The sequence below is a fragment of the Glossina fuscipes genome, unplaced genomic scaffold (assembly GCF_014805625.2).
Source record: "Glossina fuscipes isolate IAEA_lab_2018 unplaced genomic scaffold, Yale_Gfus_2 65207, whole genome shotgun sequence".
Taxonomy (NCBI): Eukaryota; Metazoa; Arthropoda; class Insecta; order Diptera; family Glossinidae; genus Glossina; species Glossina fuscipes.
Window position 1 is genome coordinate 1,116 of NW_024004046.1, and position 16,026 is coordinate 17,141.

Here is a 16,026-nt window from a genome sequence, read left to right on the forward strand (position 1 = left end):
ACCGGTACCGTCGTTTCCCCTCGAAGAAGACTTCCTCCTTGGCGCCTTGCAGCGAAGCGGCGGCTTGCTGTACCGACCGTGGCATGTGACTTAAGGGTAGCAAAATTTGCTGGCCCCTCTCTACTCGTGCCCATGGGCGTGGCGATGGTTTTCCAGCGTTAGGATGAGATGCGGCGGCCAGGGGTGGCCGTTCATGTGCGGCGGTGGCGGCAGGGCGTTGGCCGATCGTGTGATTTTCCACGATTTCGTGGCGGCATTGCAGGTTATCTGGTTCGATGAGCGCCAGGGCCGCTAGTGCGCCATCTAGCGTCGCCTGTTCGTTTGAATTATTAGTTTCGGCGGTATCGGGAGTCTCACATTCCTCCGTCGTCGCAGCCGATGTTGAGCTGGTCGTGTTGCATGTCGAGTCTCGAGGTTTCCACCGCGTCTCGGAGAATCCCCTTAGGGCGTTGTCGCCGGCGTGCATCGCGTGGAGTGGTGACGGTGTGTGAATGTAGACCGAGATGGCTTATTCTAACTTAATTAGGGTTAGTAATACAAATAATTAAACAAGAATGGAAGTGCCCTGGGCGCTCTGATGTTCTCTTTTCTCTTCTTTAGATTGTTTTCCTCTTTTCTTTTTATTTATATTATTTCTTCCCTGAATGTTGTTGGCTATTGCTTTTTTTCTTTTTTTGTTTTTTTGGTTAACTTGTTTTTTTCTTATTATTTTATTTTTTTTTTTTGGCCTGCATAATTTCTAGAGGTTAGTAGCTTAGCCTTTATATACAATACTTTGAATTTACGTTATATTTGCTCTGCTTAAATATTATGGCGAAGTTGACCTGATTATCAAGAGAAAGATTTTAAAAGATTGATAAGTGTAATGGACGAATGTCGGGGGTGTATTGAGGTCCTGCGCAATGCAATTTTGTGTTTTCACATTCGTTAACTTGGGGTTTTCTTTTATATCTGCCTTTTCAACTAGTTTGATTTCTAGCCTTATCCAATCTGTACGATAAATCTCTGAATTCCTTTCGCAGCGTTATGAAACGTTCCGAGTAGGGAATTGCTTTAATTCTCTATTTCTCGATTATGTTTGCTGTACGGACAAGTAACCCTTTACCATAAGTTTCGTATTCCTTTTCCAAATTTTATGAAATTTTTCAAATTATGAATACGGAGTTGCACTACTGGCTTGGGAAACTAAACCTATTTTCAGAATTTTGGTATTTCCGGTCAATATATTGACCAATCATATATGCAATTTGTATCCCTACTTCCGATCTTTAGGATCGCACTACTGCAAGAATGTTTCGATCCAGTTTGAACAGTGGTCAATTTATACTTCGCGATAATTTGGAATTATGTTGTTCAATCGCTAATATTCGGTTGTTTTTTTTTTAATTGGGTCGCCTGTTTAGGGGTTTGGTTGCCGTGGCGAAACCTACATTCTGTGCCCAAGGACACTGATTCATATTCCGTTCGAACTAGTAATATATAAACTGCTTACTGACCTGGATTCCTACCCTGTTGTACTGTGTGGTACCTGTTGCTGGAGTTTTGTCCTTGATGTTGAAGAAATTGTCGTTGCTATTGCTGCTGTTATTGCGATTGGTGTGGTAGTTGCGCTGATTGTTATCCTGGTGTGTGGTGAGGTTGTTGGTTTTGTTGTCCTGCTACTTGAGAAGGTTCTTGGGGTGGTTGTTGTGGATGAAGACACGCTAAAGGTTGGTTGGCAGTTGTCGGGTGGCTTGAGTACAGCTTCTGGTTTTTTCAACGTTTCTTCTTGGCTTCTAGTTTATGGCAATTTATATTTTTTTCCTTTTGTAATTTTCTTTAGGCGCATATTCTGACTGCTTTTCGATTATTCACTGTACGTATAATTATTTGATTTGTGGATATCGGCATTCATTTATTAGTGCACGTTTGTCTGTGGGACTAATGCATGATCTTCTTCTTCCCGATAACTTCTCCTTTGTTTTATTCTTTTTTCTTTTGGTGGATGTGTTTAATCTTGGCTTGTCCTTCGTTTTATTTGCTTTGGTAAAAATATGCTAATGACGCCGTTAGCAAACAGGGCACCTCATTACTTACATATGATACATAACAAACTGCACTCACATTTTGTTTTCTCTCCCTTTTTTTTTATTTTTTTTTTTGTTAGCAAAGCATTTGCACTTTCATAGCGTTGTGAGAACATAGGAGGCTAAAGAAGTTATTTTCCACTTGGCACTTTTGTATTACAACCCTCGATGTCTTGTTGGATTTCTCGATTTTCTCTTTTCAATCTCAACTGTCAGTATACGTTACCCATGCTCTCATATATCCCTTTATTAATGCTTCCTCTTCGATCAGAAATTATGTTAGGGAAGAACAAGAAATGTTGTAGTTTTGTGGTCTGGCTTGACCTTCATTTGCCCTTGGTTTTACGTGATTATTTTTTTTTGCAATTGTTTAATTTTAGTTTCGTCGGTAAGTTTGTTTTCGTTAATTTTTACAATTTTGTGTTAACCTTTACACAATATGTTGTGCCTTTTGAGTAAATTCTCTATTTTTGTTTTATGCAAAAGTGCTTCTTTTGTATATGTAAACTCGCAAATTTGTTTGTACGCACTCACAAACACACGCGATTGTTAATGACCCTTTGCTTCTTACGTCACACTTTTCGTCTGTACTTCTCTTTACATGCGTTTTGCAAACACATCAAGTTTTCACTTGACTCAATTTCAGTTCCCGAATATGGTAGCAGATTAAGTTTGTATATTTTCGGTTTTTACTCTATGGTATGGTTTATTCGAGACATTGTTCCTTTTGTATGTAAGTTTTCTTGTTTTTCTTTCTTTTTTTTCAAGTTAAACTGGTTTGTAATTTATTTTCACTTTTCAGATGTTTTTTTTTTTTTGTTCTCCCACTCGTTTGTACTTTGTATATTTTTATTTTTTCCGGCTCGCAGCCGACACGCATAGTTTAAGCACTTTTTCTCAACTACTTATTTTTCTGCAACAACGCTCTTTTGGCGATCGCCCAATCCGCTGCGGATTTCTCTGTGATTTTTTTCTCTTCTCTTTGTGCCGAGTAACGATATCGCGGCGATGACATTGCGGTAGTTGGTTTTATGTGAATTGTTATGGGCTTCTAAATGCCCGGCGTTGTTTTTGCGTGTTCGTTTTTAGGCGTCTTTGCATGCACTTTATGTAAAGTGCATTTCATCCCTTATTCAGTAAGATAATCGGAGAGTTTGTTGTTTGTATTTTCTTTGCTTTGACCATATAGTTTTCATATTTAAGGTCTTTTTTTCGCACTTAATTTTGGAGTTTTGCGCGATTATGCTAGAATTTATTTAAGACATTGTTCCTTTTTTTTTGCATGAATTTTCTTGCCTTTTTTTTCCATTGTTTGTGGTTTGTTTATTGTGTGTTTTGCACATAAAACTTTGTCTTTGTTGAATTGCTGTTTTTTTTTTCTCTTTTTTTCCAAGTTGTCACCCGCGTTCCCATTTGAAAATAATAAAGAGTCCCTGCTCGGGCGCCACTTGTGAGGACTTTTGTCCCTTTCCTAAGCTAGGGCAGCTCAGCGTCCCAATAGAAAAAACACAAGAAATTTGTAATTTCACAGGGACTCTTTATTTTCTCTATTACTCCTTTATTTGACCTTATTTCTATTACTCCCGCTATGTTTTCGCGCTGACAGCTGAAAAACGCGACCGTTCGACCAAAACTCGACTCTCTCAGTCGGAGCCCAAACCTCGATTGCCTCACTAACTAATATTACCCTATTCTATTTTTAATCTATTCCGAATATATTACTATCTTATCTTAGTCTCTTTCCCCCACCAGAGACGGGGAACCCGTGAGGCCAAAACGAGGAACGACTTTGGGTCCTCACAATGCATTACACCCTTATCCTACAAAAAAAATATATATCTGATTAAAAAAAGAAAACTTTTAAAAGTATTTGTGTATATAATGTAGTCTTACTGTACAGTGGTTATATTTATGTAGCGATCGAGAATATTTGTAAATGTATGCAGTAGATAACTTATCCTACGCCGATATGTAATATTAGGGTTACATTATTACATAAATAGTTTATTTGACATGCTTTCTGCACCGTTACTTTGTACTTTGTCTTTTTATACCCACCACTGCAAGATGGGTATATACTCATTTTATTTTTTCTATAATGTATGTAACATCCAACAGGAAGCTTCAGATATCCTATAAAATACATATATTCTTAAACAGCGCGAAATTCGGAGTTGATTTAGCCATGCTTGTCAGAGCGGAAGCGCGAAGTGGAGCATAAACTGAACGCAACTCCGTTTTTTTTTTAACAAAAATTTTTGAATGTTAACTCGTTACTCGGAAATTTTTAAAGTTAGAAGACTAAAACTTTGCACATTCACTTTCCGAAACTCTCCTCTTTACTTCCCAAAATGGAAACAATCGACCATGCCCACACAAAATTAGGCGTAATTCAATTTTATTTTCTCACTTTTTTGAGGTTGTATGCTTATTTATCATAGTAAAGCGTCTATTTGATCCAATTGTCATCATTTGCAATTGCTGACATAAATTCATTTAGTATAGTATCATTTTACAGTCCCTAATGTTGGACTGGTTGTTCAAGAAATCTTTAGTTAACTCAGTTCGTCGACCATATTTTAGAATACTAAACTAACTAAAATTTTGTACAAGCTAATAAAAATGACATTTCCTCATATAAAATATTTGGAAAAACAAGAGCAAAATGCGATGTTTTCAGCTATTGGCCTCGAAGGAAGAGCTCATTGAAGAGTTTAAGCGCAGCCAGTACAGAAGAGATATTATAATCCTTTTATTAATTCTTTGCACTACGAGTGGTTTGACAATATGAACAATCTTAAATATTTTTTCGTATACATGTGTAAATTCATTGGAGCAATAAAAAATAAATAATTTCAGCAAATCTTCGAAAGAACAAACGGATGGAATGTTAGTTTTGATTGAAGATCATGCAAAGATGGGTTCAAATTATCATCAAAGGTCTTCGCAAGTACGCTGATATCTAAATCAATTGAGAGTTGCAACAAATTGCGATGAAAATACACAGATTGGTTAAAATTCCCCAATTTAGCACGATATTCAAACAAATAAGAAAGCTATATTCGCTGGGGGCCAAATCTCACATTCCCACCACTAACTTTTGGTATTCTACTCTCCAAGTGCTTTTATTTGATATCTGTATTATTGGTATTATTAAGAAAAAAACTAATCGCGATGTCTATCATATTAATTTTAAGAGGAACCCATTTTTAGGCAGATAATATATTGTAAGGAGTCAAAGTCGGACCTCAATTTGACTTCACACTTTCTCTGTCTCTGGTGGGGGGAGAGTGGTAGCGTAAGGTAAAGAATAAGTTAGAGAATAAGTTAGAGATTAAGTAGGATAAGAGTAGGGATAAGGTAGATTAATGAGTAAGTAAAAGAAGTTAGTAAGTTTAGTTGAAGGGAGTCGGTCGCGAGCGGCGAGCGCGATGAGACGTCTCGGCAAGTAAACACGAACTGTTGGTCCTGGACCGCTGAACTACCCCAGCCCCAGAGAACGAGCAAGTTATGCCCGCACAAGTGGCGCCCGAGCAGGGACTTAAAACACAAAAGAAATAAAAAAAATAAACAAAAGAGATATTGAGAAAAAAAAGACACGAAAAGAAGAAACCTTAAAAACTTTTAGTGGAGCAGTGGTAAAAAAATCATGCTAGTAAGGAAATTTAACATAAAATTGCTTAAATAAAAGGGAATTATATTAATAATTTTGCAAATAAAAATGGAAAAAAGAAAACTAAACTCTTTACGCACTTCCATAAATTATGCTGAAATCTACGATGAAATCACATAATATCAACCAAATAAGGGATGAAACGCATTATTGGGTAAGGACAACAACGAAGCAAGCAAACCAGAAAAACAGCAAGGAAAATTAGGTGCTTGTTGCGAGCACACAATGGCAATGGCGTGGAGAATAAAGCCCATAAGATGCCACATAAACGAAAGTACCGCAAAACCGCAAGACCGCTGCGCGGAGACCTCAACTCTAGGACTCTAGCAACAAGCCAAGACAACGAAACCCCCAGGAGGGGACAGAAGGAGAAAAACCAAGCGAATAAAAAAAAAGATTCTGATATATATCAATAAGCAAAACAAATTACAACGAGTTTTCTCTTACATGTACCTGCACAAACTCGTCAAAAGGAAAAGGAAAACGGTTGAGAAAACCATTGAGGTGGAAGACATTTGCTTCTCTTAGGCTGAAGTGCTGCAAAACAAAAGGAAAAAATAATTTCCCGAGTGAGAAGGAACAACCGAGTGGCTCAATAACAACAGGGTGTGAGTTCAGACCAGTGGGCAACCAACGTGTGTATTTGTGCACTACAGCATCCGCTACTAGAACCTAACTTTATCGTCGGTGGCTTGTTCGGCGTGCAGCCAATCAGATATATTATTACTGGTACAGCTACCCAAAGCTAGGTAACGCTCTACACAACTGTTGTTTCTCTCGTTTACATATAAGCAATCGTCCGGTAAGGTAAAAGAAAAGAACACAAGAGGATTTTTCAGTTAAATATATTTTCTATATATTTGCTGAAGAGGTAGAAAAGGGAACTAAATAATAGCTATTGAACAACAAAATTCTGATGAATTGTGAAAATTTAAATTCCAAAAATCTAAATGAAAAAAGGTAATATAACAGCAGTGAGTTATAAAATATATACAAAAAAAGGAAAATAGTAGTAATACTATGGGAAACAAATATAGGTGATATGCAGTGATAAATAGTGAGTTAAATAATTACAAGAATAGCGAAGTCCTTTCCCTATTTAATAAAAATTAAACAACACAGACCCAAACATATAATTTTTTTAGACGAATTAGATAACGTCTCATAATTTTTTTTTTAAACAATTTTTCGGTTTCAAATCCTAAGAAACGTAACGGGCGAATGTCCTGCATTTCTTAGTTAGAAGGTTTCTTATAGGCCGAAGGTTTCATGCACCCCTGAACCGTAGGGATATCCGAACTTACCCCCTTCTAAATAAATTTCGATCATCTTCGAAAATCTGCTAGCTAATCTTGCCGTTATGAAAACAAAGTTACAACAAGTCCTGTAGCTATTCACAAAATCAAACATAAAAGGAAAGAATTGAAAATTAACGAATGTGAAAATCACCCAATGGCATTATAAGGGATCATTTTTTCTATAGCGCATATCAATATATTTATAATTTCGTCTGATTATCAGATTAACTTTGTCGCAGCATTTAGGGGGAAAATATTGTTCGCAACCATTTCTTGCAAGTTAGGGACAAATATCATTAAAGGAAAGCGCACATACATATGCACATATCACTAGCGTGGTGATTGATTTCAAATAAAATAATCTAAAAAAATAGAAATACACATAACCAATTCGACAAATACACAAAAGGAAAGTCGATGGTAATATAATAAGCCAAAGTAAACAAAGTTCACTTTAATGAAATAGGGCCCAATAAATAAACATAAAGTATAAATAAAAAATTCATTTAATTAATTCAATATATCTAAGAAAGAAATTCGAGCTTTAGTATGCTACGTTCTCAATTTTCTCATTCTCACTGAACAATTACTTGTTTTCCTCCAAACTTGTTTCCATACAAATAATTATATATCACCCGTTTACTCCTTATTTCCGTATTCGTCTTGAGCCTTGAAAATTTCAAATTGGTAAAATATTGTTACGGAAATCCCAAATCTAGTTGATTCCAGCTAAGGCATTTTCTAAAAATAATAAATTCCTTAAAGAGAAAAGAATTCAAATATACATTTACGAGGCATCATGCAGCTGCAGACCGATGAAAACGGATACCAACAAAAGCAGGTTAACGAATTAAGAATCAAGTCATGAAATTAGGTACTAGTAATATGATGGCAAAAATGTTTATAAATAGAATATTTGGGAAAGACCGTAGAGTGGAAAAAGAACATTTGAGTTAAGCAGTAGAAAGTATTGCCAAAAATAATTTGTAAATAATCCTACATTTAAAGAAATATAATTGTGAATAAAAGAACTTTGAACTGTATTTCTCTTGAATAAAATATCCGCGATCCAGTGATACGGAGTGTATCTTATAAAAGCGAATTTCATAACAATATTTTATTTATAGGCTAAGCTTCTTTTGAAATTTGTAAAAAAAACCAGAGAAAAAAAAATAAATGAAAAAAAGAAGAGAAGAAAAATAAATCAAGAGAAAGAAAGAAGAAAACATTCAGAGAAATAAAAAGGAAAAAAAATTACTTTCAAACAGGAAAGAAGAAAAGATAGTCAACCAAAAAAAAAAAAGAAAAAGAGGAAAAACAAAGAAACGAAAACAATAAAAGTATATTCAGAGCGCCCAAGGACACTACCCAATCGTGTATTTCCCCTTTGTTACTAATATCCACCCCGTCGAAGAGGCTACGGCTATTACCAATCTGCATTCACCGCGAAGGTTAGATCAACAAATCGCGAAGCTCTACATTAAACACCTTTCTGAGTCACATCGATTATCTCCACATGCAACTACCAGACGTGAAGTTCACCGAATCTTCCGCACCGGTTCGCGATATGAACCTTGGCGACAACGCCCCGTGAGGGCTCACCGCAACACAGTGCAGACCCAGATACCGGACCTCAGTACGAGCAGGTCAGCATCAGCTTCATCCGCGGATGGACGCGAGACTCCCGATACCACCGAAATGAATAACTCTGACGAAGAAGCGACGCTAGTTTACGCACCAGCGGCCCTGTCACTCACTGAGCCAGGCACCCAGCAATGCCGCCGAGGAGCCATGGAGGATAGCGGCGCCAGCGACCGCGCCTCCACAACCGGACCCGAACGATCACAAGTGGCCGCCACGTCTCACCCCAACGTCAGAAAAACGGCACAACCTACGGGCACGAGCCAAAAGTGGCCAGCCGGTCTGACAATTGTTGAGCACCATGCTACGGTCGGTGCAGCAAACCGCTATACAGCTGCAAGAGGGCATGCGGAAATAATTCGGTCTACGTGCGCGCTGCCTCGAGGAATGCTTCTTCGACGGGAAGCGTCGTTATCGGCTTATTCCCAACTACCACCAAGAATTGAGGGTTATTGAACTACCCTGGCTTTCAACCGCCGTGCGCGGCCCCCGCCGCACCCGAGACACCGAGATACCGCGTGCAGTACAGTAACACCAGCCAACAACAAAAATCAGAACAACAACGATAATCCGTGAAAGCTCGTGGTTATTACCACCAACAATTCTACGTACCAACCCAATACAAACAACAGTCATCTAAATCCACGAATGGGGCAACCTGGCGAACGATTTCGCAGAGGCAACGTCCATCATAAATCTTCACCAACAATCAGGGTCGAGTCGACAAATTGCGAGTCCATAGTGGCCAACGTTGACACAACCCGTACCTCTCTGGCCAACGGTCCGGCATCCCAAAATCGGAAAGCCAGAGGTAGATGAGGGCTGATGGGATCTCCGGCCAACGAACCGACAGTCCGATGTCGGAAAGCCGATGATACACGAGTGTCCGTATGACACTCCATCAATGAGAGGCGTGTGTCACGCCCGATGGCACTGCGCCTATCTTGAAACAATAGCACCCTGCTCTGCATAGGCAACAGGCACTACGCCCATCTTGAAGCAGCAAACACTGCTATCTAACGCCATAAAAATCATAACAGCATCACTCAACATTACCTCGATTGCAACAGCAATCAGCACCCGCCACACCGAAGCCATCACCGACAGGCCAACCCCGGAGAGGCACATCTCCAATCACTTCTTCCCCCTAAAGAACGGAGGATTTGTGAGGAGCCAAAGTCGGACCTCGTTTTGGTTTGAAAATTTCTCCGTCTCTAATAGGGGGAGAGTGCTAGCATGAGGTAGACAATAATTTAGAGCATAAGTTAGAGATTATGTAGAATAAGAGTAGGACTAAGAGTAAGGTTAAAATAAGACTAAGAGCAGGATAAGAGTAGTGCTAAGGTAGATTAATGAGTAAGTAAAAGTTACTAAGTTTAGTTGAGGGGAATCGGTCGAGAGCGGCGAGGGTGACGAAACGTCTCACCCATTAAACATGGACTGTTCGTATTTTTGATTATTATTTTGAAGTAGAGTGAAGTATTACAAAATAAAGTGATGAATATTATACCGAACAATACTATAAATTTCTTGTGACTAAATGCCTAGGCGGCTGAGCTACCCCAGCCCCAGAGAACGGGCAAGTTATGCCCTTACAATATCTTCATTTAAAGAGTGTGCAAAATGGTTGTAAATATTTTTCTTGCTTGCCTTATGATAAGTAAGCGTAAAACCTCAAAGAAGTGGAGAAAATAAAATTTAATTATTTGTAACTTTATGTGGGTATAGCTGATTTTTTCAATTTTTGCACGTAAAGATTAGATTGTCTTGTAAAGTAAATATTGGAAATTTCAATTAGAAAACTTTTATAATTTCTGAGTAACGAGCGAAAACCCACAAATTTTTTTTAAAAAAAACGGAGTTGCGTTCAGTTTATATTCCACTGCGGGCTTCTGCTCTGAGCAATTTGGCCCATTTTCAATACCGATCTGGGTGAAGGACCCTCCAATGTTTCTGCCAAATTTAAAGTGGATTGCTTCATTTTTGCGGCCAGGAGAATGTTTACAACACACATTACACAGGCAGGCATACTTAAATCAAGTTAGGATTTGTCGCTGATCAAGAATATATATAGTTTATGGCGTCTCTGATGCTTTCTTCTGGGCAACGCGAACGTTTTGACAAAATGAATATACCGCTCATCCGTCGGCGATGGATATAAAAATATACGTCTATTCTAAACTTTTATTTTACATAACTCTTAAAGTACTTCTTAATTTTGTATATGATGATTGTTATTATTGTTGTTAATAGTTTGGTGGGTACTTCGATGCTTACTTTACCGCACCGCCTCGATTATCTACTGTCACATTGTTTTATTTAGATTGTAAGGGTTCCATTACAGATATATTGTTGGTTAAGATGACTGTAGGTGAATTTACACCGATTTTCTTTTATGAAGATAACTGCTAGAATGTTGGTTATTCGCTTTTGTGAGAAGTGTGTTCTACGATAAGAAGAGATAATCATCATATATTGGGAAATGCTATATTTATTTGGGTAAGTTCACTTCGGACTTCGTGGCTGCCTTAGTGAATGCATGTATATACTAGTTACTAGTTATGACATGCTTTTTATAACTTGTTATTCTCTGCGCATTATAAACAATAATAGTAAATTACTTATAATTATTTTTTTCTAAATTTGCCGATTGTATGGATCATTTTGCCTTCAAGAGGTATAACAAACGTTAATACTGCAAGTTAATGCAATGAACTCTTGAACGCATTTGTGAATATATTCAATGAAAATAAAACATGACTGTGTACAAAAAAAAATTAGATGACGGTATTCGGTAGACAAAACAATTTTTAAAGTAATTAAAAAATTAAAGGCGATAAATAAGTCAGAGAAAAATTTTCTGTATTTTCTGTATATAAATTAATTTCGCGCAAAGATAATAACAATTGCACGAGAATAAAACAAATTAATAAATATGCGGTGTGGGTAACTCACTCGTTTGGTAAAATAGTAACGTAATAAAAATACACATAGGCAAAAATGTTCTGTAAAAAGGCAACTTTCTTCAACTAAAAACTCGATTTTTCACTACCCAAAATTTATTAATAAAATATTTTTTCAAGCATACCTATTTTCTTACAATTCAAATATAGCCGCGAGTGGCCGAGTAGGCAAAGAATCTCGACGAACAACATAACGGATGTGAGTCCAAATCTCAAGTGCGGTAAAGTTTTTAATACAGCCGGTAGCTTAGATGGTAGTGCTTTGAGAATTTAGTCTTAGAACTTACTTCTCTGTCTAAATGAATAGTAAAAATAATAATGATACTATTCAAACATACATGCATTAACCGTCAGAGTAGCCATCAATCCTGTGCTTAAAACTGTTATTAACCACCACAAATAGATAACAATGGCATTGGCGTAAATGAACAAAAGAAAAGATGCAGTTAATGAGAAGTGAACTAGAAGCACAAGATATTAGCTAATGATGATATGATTAATCATGTGGAAATTGTAAAATATATCATTGAGGCTGTGTGGTAAATGCACAAACGTAACAGTTTTTAAAGGTAAGGAAGGAAAGTAAAATAAAGAAAATAAGCAACCGGAACGTTCCCAACAATCCCTGTCTACCTAATCACCCGGTGACAAACGCATGTAGATCATTCATTTGATTTGGCATAAATGATGATTTTATTAAAGTTTCGCGGCTATTCATCCCCATCATTTTTTGTGTAATTTTACTAAGTAGCAACTACTACAACAGTAATATTTAAACATTCAGTGACTACTGAATCGGTTCTTTATTATTTCTAACAATTTTCACATAGCGTAATAGAATATATCTCAATTACAAAAGTGGCCATTTTGCTCAGCGTTGTTAAAGTCGCAACGCACGTCAAGAAGCATGGTCTTGTTAGTACATCAACAAAGTTTATGAATTTATTTCTTTTTATATTTTATTGTTTGGTAATTAATCGGTTTAACCAATTATAGGAATTTTAACGTAGTAATGTAAACCAAAACAGTGGAGTTTCGTTCCGACCAAATCTGATCTGGCAACCTCGTGAGTGTTAAGTCGAAGTATTACTAATCGCTGTACAAAATTTCTATTTTATAAATTATTTGCATAAATAATCTTAAATTTTCAAATATATTTTGTTTACAAAGTACCGAAGATTTTAGCAACGTGTGTGTTATTTTTATGTTATACATTGAATAACATATAAATTGCGGTTTTTGGCTATTTTGCTTTTGCTATTTTCTTCTTCTTCTTTTCTTTTGCACGTATAATATATTGTGGTGCATAGAAATTTTTGTCTTGGTTTTCTTAAAAGTGCTTGAATGTTCCAGTTTTTTGCCCAGGCGGTTTGTTGTCTTATATATTTTGTCAATTTTATTTTTACAAATTTTACAATTTTTCCAACCTGTTTTTGCTGCTTTTTATATATTTGTTGATTTATTTATAACTTTTAATATGTACTGCTGCTTTTCAAACTCTAAGTTACGTAAAAGTACTGATGAATTATTTTTGTTTTGCTGCTGGTGTGATGGCTCGGCTCATTCTAAATGCGCTAGATTTAAAGAAAAACAAATTTTTTAAATTAATTTCAGTACGTATGGGCTCCGATGGACTTGCCCTAATTGTCGTGATATGGATGTTAATGTGTTTAAAGTAATCATGCAAACACGTAATGGGTTTAAAGATGTAAAATTAATAATGAATGATTGTTTAAATAAGCTGGCTTTGGCTGAAGATAACTTTTCTAAATGCCAATACCTCGAACAGACTGAATTATTACCTCACAACGTTCGTTGGTCGCCCGCATCTTCAATGGTTCTGTCGACTTAACGACTGAAACACTGTCAACTGATTGTGCTGGTAAAGCATCGGTAGATGCTTCTATTGGTACTCCTGTTTATAAGGTTCCTAATTTGAACTTGAATAATAATTTGAATTTGAATAATAATTTGAATTTGAATAATAATTTGAATTTGAATTATAATTTGAATTTAAATAATAATTTGAATTTAAATAATAATTTGATTAATATACCGGAAGCGGTTGTAAATAGTCCTAGTTCAGATGGGCATAGGACGCCTTAGGACGTTCCAATTTCCATTTTCCCGTTGCCTCGAATCCCGGTGGCTCAGTCTATTGTTAGAATAGTTGATTCGTCAGTAACCAAGGCAATGGATGGGCTATACAACCATGATTCGGTTGAGTTCGTTGCAATACCTACGCGTAAGTCTATTTTTGTGTCTAGATTATCTTCGGATACTACGACTGAGAAAGTTTTGAAATACATTCAATGTAAGCTTACTATTTCGAATCCATCAATGGTTAGTGTTTTCAAGTTTAATGTTTCACATAACCGTGACATTTCATCTTTTAAAATATTTGCACCTGCTGCGATGTTTGATAATCTTTTTCAAAAAAATTTCTGGCTGGAAAATACTTTTGTTAAGGAGTTCGTGGTTCGTAAAACGACCAGATCTCCTGCTAACCTTAATGAACCGTCTGTGTCTTCAAAAAACTAGATTTGCTGATATTATTTCAAAACGTTCGTGATTTAAACACAACATTACAGTCGGCTTTTCTGAGTTCAGTTGGTACTGACAATCACGTAGTGGTGTTTACGGAAACGTGGCTTAAACCTGATATTAACGACTCTGAAATATTTTGTTCTAGATTTCAAGTGTATAGACATGGTAGAATGGAAAGATTAGGTGGTGGTGTATTAATTGCTGTCGATAATTGTTGTGCCTCGTCAATAGTCAGTTTTCCTGTGACTGTTGATGTAGAATTTATTTGCGTAAAAATTGTTCTTAAAAACTGTATGATGTATATAGCCTGCTCTTATATCCCTCCAATGTCTGATATTTCTATTTACTTGAAACATTTACAACTGATAAAACTCGTGGTGAATGATCTAAAACCTTCAGACAAAATTTTGGTTTTAGGAGATTTTAATTTACCGTTTGTATCGTGGTGTTGTGACGAAGACTTTGGTTATTACACTCCTGTATCTTACCCCTTGCTATACACTGACATTTTTGAAGAAATTTACGAGCTTTGTCTATTCCAAAATAACTCAATTGTTAATAATAATGGTCGACTTTTAGATTCAATTTTTTTTAACTACTCAAACGTAAGTGTAACTCGTGTGGATCCGTATATTTTGCCTGAAGACATACATCATCCTACATTGGGGATAAATTTAGGCATTCTGCAAACTATCCAAGTCCTTAATAAGACTTGTAATAAAAGACATACATTTAGGAAAACCAATTATAATAAACTTCATGATATTCTGAGTAGCTTCCACTGGAACTTAGAATATTCTGATATTGATGGTTCACTTGATTCTATTTATAATATTCTCTTATATGCTATATATAAGTCGGTGCCTACACAATCAGACAGTTATTTATCAATTTATCCTATTTGGTTTAATAAACATCTTAAGCTGATCAGAAATGAAAAGAGTGGATTGTTTAAAATATTTAAACTTAGTGAACTCGTTATGGATTATATACGTTATTCGAATGCTAGACGTGAATACAATTTTGAAAAAATAAGTCTTATGTGGTGTATTTGCAAAGGATGAGAAGTCAATTATTTTTTAATCCTAAATGTTTTTATAAATTTTGTAAACTTAAAATGTAAGGTTAATGGTTTTCCATCTGTAATGAGCTATGAAAACGTTGAATCAACGGATCTGTCTGTTATTAGTAATTTCTTTGCAATCTTTTTCGAAAAAACGTATTCAGCTAATAGTTTGACATATGAGAAACATCCTTATATTATCAATTCTTTCGATCATTTTCCATCTATTACTTTTACAGAAGCTGAAGTTTTCGATGCTCTGCGAAATGTAAAACTTTGTTATTTAGTCGGCCCAGATTTGATTCCCGCTTGCATAGTTCGTGCTTGCGGTAATTTTCTTTATCTTCCATTAACCAGTATATTTAATAATTGTATTAGATGCGGTTACTTTCCTACTATTTGGAAGAGTAGTTTTATTATTCCTTTATATAAAAAGGGTTCCAGAGGAAACATTGACAATTATCGTGGGATTGCTAAACTAAGTGTATTACCGAAGATCTTGGAATCACTTATAGTTAATAAACTAAAACCGTGTTTATCCATGATTTTGTCTGATTGCTTCATGGCTTCACAAAAAATAAATCTACAGCCACAAATTTATTAGAACTGACTTGCTCTATTTTTATATAAAGTTTTTTAATACTAAGTTCAATTCATTATAAACAAAAATCTTGTTTATAAAAAACAAAAAATAAACTTTTAATATCATAATAAATTGTAAGTAATTTAAAAAAAAAAAACGATGAGAATCTTTTTCAAGCTAAGTACATTAGCT

General features: G+C 36.0%; 1 protein-coding gene across 1 annotated transcript; it reads left to right on the forward strand.

Annotated features, from left to right (window-relative positions):
- Positions 1-13,645: 13,645 nt before the first annotated feature.
- On the forward strand, positions 13,646-15,877 carry LOC119643853. The gene has a single exon (XM_038043354.1). It carries the CDS (start codon positions 14,359-14,361, stop codon positions 15,250-15,252), a length of 894 nt encoding a protein of 297 aa, XP_037899282.1. The 5' UTR covers positions 13,646-14,358; the 3' UTR covers positions 15,253-15,877.
- Positions 15,878-16,026: the final 149 nt, after the last annotated feature.